The 7,184-nt window shown below is 41.2% G+C and overlaps 1 protein-coding gene across 1 annotated transcript in view; it reads left to right on the top strand.

Annotated features, from left to right (window-relative positions):
• Positions 1-1,139: 1,139 nt before the first annotated feature.
• Positions 1,140-7,184, top strand: part of LOC118420252 (ran GTPase-activating protein 1-like) — a 7,011-nt gene continuing 966 nt past the window's right edge. The window contains exons 1-6 of the mRNA XM_035826980.1: positions 1,140-1,379; positions 2,691-2,818; positions 4,065-4,124; positions 4,836-5,015; positions 5,674-5,808; positions 6,262-6,363. Of these exons, the coding sequence (XP_035682873.1) occupies positions 1,265-1,379; positions 2,691-2,818; positions 4,065-4,124; positions 4,836-5,015; positions 5,674-5,808; positions 6,262-6,363 (720 nt within the window). The 5' untranslated portion in view covers positions 1,140-1,264. The remainder of the gene's footprint in view (positions 1,380-2,690; positions 2,819-4,064; positions 4,125-4,835; positions 5,016-5,673; positions 5,809-6,261; positions 6,364-7,184) is intronic.

Below are 7,184 nucleotides of genomic sequence, written 5' to 3'. Positions count from 1 at the left end.
GGATTTTAAGTACTTTTGTTTAGTTCTCGATGGCAGGAATCCATTTTAGAAAGTTTTCTGTCAATAAAAGTTTACTTTTGGGGCAAACAAATTTCGCCCATGCTCGAAACGGTTGAAAACCAAACCTTAGTCTGCATTTTAACTGAAAATGAGTCACGACCCACAAAGGTATCGATTGAGATGTTTCTATTTTTCAGTTATTAAAAGATGACCATATAACTGCACTTTTTATAGATGTGGGCATGGGCCAAAACTTCACAATCCCCTCAGTAAAAGATGCAACCGTTCGGAACCACGTGTACCGGGCAGTTGTACACCTTGGAGCACGTAATGTGAAGAAGGATTGTCATTGTTTCATTTGATTCCTGCTAGAATGACAGTGCTAGAATGGCAGTGGCCGTTGCCATGGTAACCAGAGACCACAGACCTGCAACTTTCCCAGTTTTGTAAGTTAAAATCAAGGCTCTACCACCACACAAAATATGAGGAAATCGATCTTTAGTTTGGCCATCTTATGTTTGATTTTTACAACATTTTCGCCTGAACAGTCCCAGGCACTTAAGACCAGGTCCCTTGAGCACAAACGCTGGAGTCCAACAACCTCAGAAGTTTCCCAACATAATCATATAGAGTCAACGGGACACTTGGTCTCACTGGACAATGTGAAATCTTGGATATACAACCATTCCTGAACAGAGACGGTGGGCGCCATAGACTTCCTGCAACACTGCTTACTGAGTCCCATGTTCTATCTGCATGATGTGGCGTCACGTCACAGTGGATTGCTCATTCCTTGACAAAGACTGAAGCTGTTCAGTCGAAAATTTGGGTGATTCCAAATTTTGTGTTGGTTATTGCAGTTCAATGGTCTTCAATTAGTTCAAGAAGTAACGTCACGTTAGCCAACCTTGCATTTATCTCGAATCGAATTTCTTCTTAGCTACGTCTGTACTGTCATTTTTCTGAAGTATTTCTTGTTGAGGCCAGTACTAGTAGATCCGAGCTTCTCAAGCTCCTTGTCCGTTTTCTCAGGATGCGTTTTCTAAGTTTTCTACAATCCTCAAATTCTCAATCCCGGCTGTCCCCCGGCTGTCCCACCCCGAGGCGTCGCCAAAAAAAGATACATTCTCGCGAGAAACTACGAGATTGTTTTCAAAAAGTTGGCCGCCATATTTTTGCGCTCACGTTCCTCCAGTTTCCCAAGCAAAGTAATTTCCTCGGGTCTGAGACGAGAGTCCGGCTTGTGTTCCTCTCCCGGCACGATATGGCCGAACCAGGAGTATCGGAAGTCGTCGATCTTTTGGCGAAGACTAAAGTAGAACAAGTGAACGAGGTCAGCTTTAAAGGCCGAGGACTGAAACTGGACAAAGCAGAAGATGGTGAGAGTGAAATGCGTTGTTGTAAATTTGTTTCGCGTCTCTCTGTGGCTAGAAAACGAACAACAAACAAAGAAGGAAATAAACAGCAGTGGTGTATTTGTTGCAGGAAAGTTTGTTTTCGTCAGCCAGATATGGCTATAGTCCAGAAAAATACCAAATTATATGCAGACAGTTCAGCTTGATGTGCCCCCCTCCCCCATAAATTATTGACGCCGACCATCATCCGTGAAACTAAAAGCGTAACGCCGAAGTCTCCTCTGAGGCCAAGGTGTTACTGAAGAAGCCTTCATCTTAGAACGACAGGCCGTTCAAAAAAGGAAAGAAGATTCTGGCTGAGCAACTAAAACAAGAAAGAAAGAAGCAGATAGAAAAGAGAGCCAAACAGGCAGTGGCAAAGAAGATGGAGGCTTCTTCAGTAAACAGTAAACAGTAAACACCTTTAGTCCAGGCAAGCAAGAAAAAGGTAATCTCCAAACAGATCCTACGAATCTCCAAGCAGATCCTACGGTACCGTAAGATAGCATCAGAAGCTGACAGAGGAGTGAAGCCTGCCTAGAAGTGTGTTTGGCTACTGGAGGATCTGCCGCAGAAATTATGTACTTGTCAGAGGCATGGGGAGGGGTGATCTTTCAGAGACATGTTTCTGCTCCTCCCCATCATGTACGTAGCGAAGCTGATTTGAATTATTTTTAATGCCAACCGACAGCTGCCGACGATCTCAATCGGACAAACAAAGGCACCGTCTGCGCTACCCTTCCCACTACACGTGTCCTGTCGTATCGTGCCGACGTTTTGATGTTGTTTTCCCCGGGTACACAGTCATTTATTACCACCACAGATGCATAAAACAATCCCCAGATGTTGCGGAAAACATGGCAAACTCTTGCCTCCATGATTGCTGGCGATCAAATCTGCTCGGTAACGGCTATTGTAGCTGTGACAGGGTACCTGGCGTGCGTGCCTGGCGCAATAAGCACCTTCTTCTAAAAAGCAGTCTGATTACAGTTTAGTTACGTAATGATTGCATAATAAAGGCCTTTGACCAGTGTGTTCTACGGCAGATCCTCCGGTAGCCAAACACACTCCTCTGTCAGCTTTTGATACTATCTTATGCTACCGTAGGATCAGATTCTCTTTGGAGATGAAGAAAAAGGCACAGGTACGGATTAAAAAGAAGATGGTCAGAAAAGAAAACATCATGAGTAAAGCCGGCAAGTATTTTAAAGTTAACATAAGGCCCTGAGGCTTTTATAGGATAATACAGAAAACTCTACAAGTGCATGTACATGTATATGTTTTTTTATTTCCTAGCTGCTGAAATAGTGAAGGCAGTATTAGAAGCTGTAGACCTGCAGGCACTGCGGTTAGAAGGGAACACAGTGGGTGTGGAGGCCGCCAAAGCTATCGCTGCTGCTCTGGAGAAACATCCCGAATTCGAGGTCAGTATTACAATTACACTAGTACTTACACAGGGCTATCTGGTATCTACCAAAACAGGGCCCATATCAAACTTTATGAAAGGGATGTTGCCCCCAAAAGTGTTGAGTGAACAGAAAACATTTTGGATACACGACATGGAATGAAAAAGAAATTAGAATAACAGCAAAGCCCTACATAAATATCTAGGTGCACCCACAGGCGAAAATCAGCTGCACAGCTTCAATTTCTTGCCATGATATTAGCTGATAATCCTTGGCAGTAAAAACCTAAAATCATATACATTGTAGTGTTTTTCATTTTGAGGTCACTTAGGCCCCGTTCATGCTGCAAAAAATTAAACGGTTCTATCAGTTAGGCCTGGAAATCTGACAGCAAACTACAGGAAACGGTTTGCACTTTGCGTTCACGATGCAAACTTGCAGACCGTTTCAGTTCCTTGAAAAGGCATGGTAATGCATGGTAATGCGACCTCTGACCCCTGAGATGGTTGTGATCTTGCCGAAACTTGTACTTCTTTGTCAGATTATTGCAATTCCGGATAAGGAAGAAACCGTTTCAACACTACATCGCGAAGAGGTTCCGAAAAAAACGTTTCCTATCGCTTCAGATCCGTTTCGGAGCGTTCATGATGACAAAACTCATCCGTTTCAGCTTGCCTAACCGATAGAACCGTTTCATTTTTTGCATCATGAATGGGGCCTTACTGGTTCTGTACTCCTCAACATCATCTCCGGGGATTCAGCTAATAATTGTTGTGAGTTAAAGTTAAACAAGTAGCACATATGGTCCCAGTGGGTCCACATTGTACCAAAGTCTTGCATGAATCTAAGCTTCTAACAACAGTCGGTTTGTCAAAATGCTTGTTACTCATGTATGTAAAGCTTTGTAAAGTTATCTTAGTAAAAAGGGTCAATTAGGATTTTACCATGGTCAATATTGACCGAAGGAGGCCATATAGAGTAGTACTAGTTGTAAAAAGAATATCAACATTGTTAATGATAGAAGTATTCTTTTACTAGTACGAGTTATGTAGAAAATAGACTCCCTACATGTACAAATGTACAATGAATTGCACTTAATCTTCTCAAGTATTTGAGGTACACATGTACAGTTCACATGTTCTTTGCAGTGAATTCTTATAATTTCTTTGCCATGTTGCTCCAGTTATTTTCTGAAAAAATCTGAGAAGCAATTAATAAAACTGGTGTGGCCTTATGTAAGAAACTGTTTCTGTTTTGTGTTTAGAGAGCGCTGTGGAGCGACATGTTCACTGGGAGACTGCGGTCAGAGATCCCACCCTCACTGGTGAGTATATTGTATACCTGGTAAACTGCATGAAGACGTCACACACCAGGTTTGTACTGAACAGTACCAGCTGCATATCTGTCTGACAGATTTCATTGAACCACTGGAAAGGACCCCAACTCTTTTCGATAAGTGTGGTGGGTTCTTTAAATATGCTCAAGGTGTGGCTCTCCTCAAATATGGGACCTCCATTTAACTCCCTATCCAAGAGAGAATGGTTTATTGACATTAAAAAACTTTGCAGCACAAAATGGCTAAATTCAATTGTCTTTTTTTTTTACAGATTGTCATGATTGTAAAAAAAATGACAATTTAGCCATTTTGTGCTACAAAGTTTTTTAATGTCAGTAAACCATTAGGAGCCCCTAAGTCTAAGTCATGATTGTGTTCCAGTTACAAATAACAAAGTAATGATGCTAAAAACATTAAAATTTGATGTCCTCAGCAACTTTACACAATGCAATGTGCTGTTCGCAGAACAAGCAGTTCTACAGGGATGGCCCTAACCAAAGCTAGATTTTTGCCAAAGTGAAGTGAGGAAATTCATGTTAATTGCTTTTCTCAGGGGCACAAGATTGGTGACATATCACTATTATCAGCGGATGTACACCAGGTGTGGATCTGTACCTAAACAGTTGTTACGGGTACAGGTAAAGGGACAGGTTTGGTATACAGCACTTTTCATTTTTTTTCTTTCATTAAAAACTGTAGGAAAGTCTTGGTGGAGCAGTCATCACAGCAAATGCCCATCTTGTGGAGCTGGACCTGAGTGACAATGCCTTTGGTCCTGATGGGGTCAAGGCCTGCCGTGGACTGCTGACCAGCAAGGCCGTGTACACACTGGAAGTACTGAAACTCAACAACAATGGTCTTGGTGTGGGAGGGGGGCAGGTATGTTCCATGTTAATCCTTGTCTCACATGTGAATTGTGACATTGTAAGCCCTGTTGTTCTTGATGTTACTATTAACTTTATTACCTTTGCCAGGAAAGTTATTTTTCAGTGCCACCTGTGTGTCTGTGGATGTACCATGAAGATATTTGTTAGGTGTGGTGGGAGGGGCTTATGAGAATATTTTCATAACTTTCATATTATGATAAAGTTCAAATTTTCATAATTTTCAATGGTTCTGGAGACAGCCCTGTACATGTACATGTATGTTAGTTTGCTTGAACGATTGTGTAAAAGTTACAGTTTTGATACTGTTGCAGGGTTGAACAAGTTTTCTAAAATCCACTTGTCCTATCGGGCAAGCACATAAAAAATGTACTTGCCCGAATCAATTTTTCACTTGCCCAAAATTCAAATGTCACTGTTAGTTTACTAGTATATGCATTTTCACTTCCAGCAATGGAATTCTCTGTAGACAATTGCTTGATGTCATGACTTTAAAATGTAACAAGTATATCAAAATTGCACTAAAATCAATGGAAAAATCTTACTTGCCCGATCGGACAAGTGGGGTAGGACATGCACTTGCCCGAACAGCACTTTCACTTGCCATGGACAATAGGGCTAGTGGACTTGTTTATCCCTGTGTTGTGTTTCAGATATTGTCCGAAGCGCTGATAGAGTGTCACACAGCCAGTAGCACAGAGGGAAAACCACTGGCACTGAAGGTGTTCATCTCTGGGAGAAATAGGCTGGAAAACCCTGGAGCAAAGGCTCTGTCCAAGGCTTTCAAGGTAGCTACGTTGTACAGGCTGCTATGTGCAGGGTTTTACCCAATGTCTGTTCCGACAAATGCTGTTGCTACTGAAGGCTTATAGTACTTTGCATTCTAGCATTGTAACAGACAAAGTTGATCATGACATAAATTATTTGGTTATTTTATATGGATGACACGGTTGACACCTGTGTGTGGGTCCGTTTACACAAAAAGAACAGCTCGCATCCTGTAAATCGTACAAAGAAGATGCAAAATGTAAATTGCAAGAACAGATACTTATGTCATACAATGTCATCATAAAACATAATGGGTTTATTGTAAACTTACTCCCTGCAGAAAACGTGTTTTGAGCTCTGAGCAAAATTTTCCCAGGTGTCCCAAGACAATGTTTAAACACGTATTTGTTCAGAAAAGCAGGATAGCCATGAATGTTTGATTCTTGACCATACACTTTCTTGGTATATTTCAGGTCATAGGAACTCTGGAAGAAGTGTCCATGCCTCAGAACGGGATCCAACACCTAGGTATCACAGCCCTGGCCGAGGCCTTCTCCGAGAACAAGAACCTCAGGGTAGGCACTCGCTTGTGTGGAAGTCAAGTTGAGCAGAAAGAATACTTGAATTAGCCGTGACTGTATCTCTAGGTAGGTTGGGTGAAGTAGGTGTTCACTCCGTTGAAACAAGTGAGTGAAACAAGTAGGCCTGTGTACCATAACAAGAATTCTGGTACAGGTACGGTACAGGTACAGACTGGTTAAGGAACAGGTCCTGACTGGTTCTTATACCTAAGCAAGTTTGACATGTAACGAACTGTCGTTTTTAGCAGAATACTGTCATTTTTGTATGAGGATTTATGTGTTTGAATCTCAAAACAAGTCTACTTGCAAGTTTTCTTCATTTTCAACTGCAAGTTCATGAAAATTGGCATCTCTAACTAGTGATTTACCTGCCTTTTTTAAAAAGTGGTGACCACTAGTGTTTGTTAAGGTACAGGTTAACATGTACATTTAAGTACACAATGTTTAGATCTGACATGTACGGAAACAGTCTTACTGATGCAAGTCCATAGTTTAGGTACAAAGCTCTAGAAACAAGTGCAATAACACTGCAAGGTAGCACATATTTATACTGAGAGTGAATAGAACTATCGCAAACCTTTCCCCATTTACAGTGACATGTACAAAAATTTGAATTTTATAATAAATTATATTCTGAGAAACTTTCATCATGTTTTGAGAAGTTCATCAACATTGTAGAAAATTACTTTATGGGATCATCTAGAAAGAAAATGAAAAAATAAAAACTAGCAGGACAACATTCTATTTAGCACAGGACATAAGATACAAGGTCAAAGTATGTTGACCCCTAATGCATTACGAAGCAATTATGCACA

The sequence above is a fragment of the Branchiostoma floridae genome, chromosome 7 (assembly GCF_000003815.2).
Source record: "Branchiostoma floridae strain S238N-H82 chromosome 7, Bfl_VNyyK, whole genome shotgun sequence".
Taxonomy (NCBI): Eukaryota; Metazoa; Chordata; class Leptocardii; order Amphioxiformes; family Branchiostomatidae; genus Branchiostoma; species Branchiostoma floridae.
This window is presented reverse-complemented; position numbering and strand designations above follow the sequence as displayed.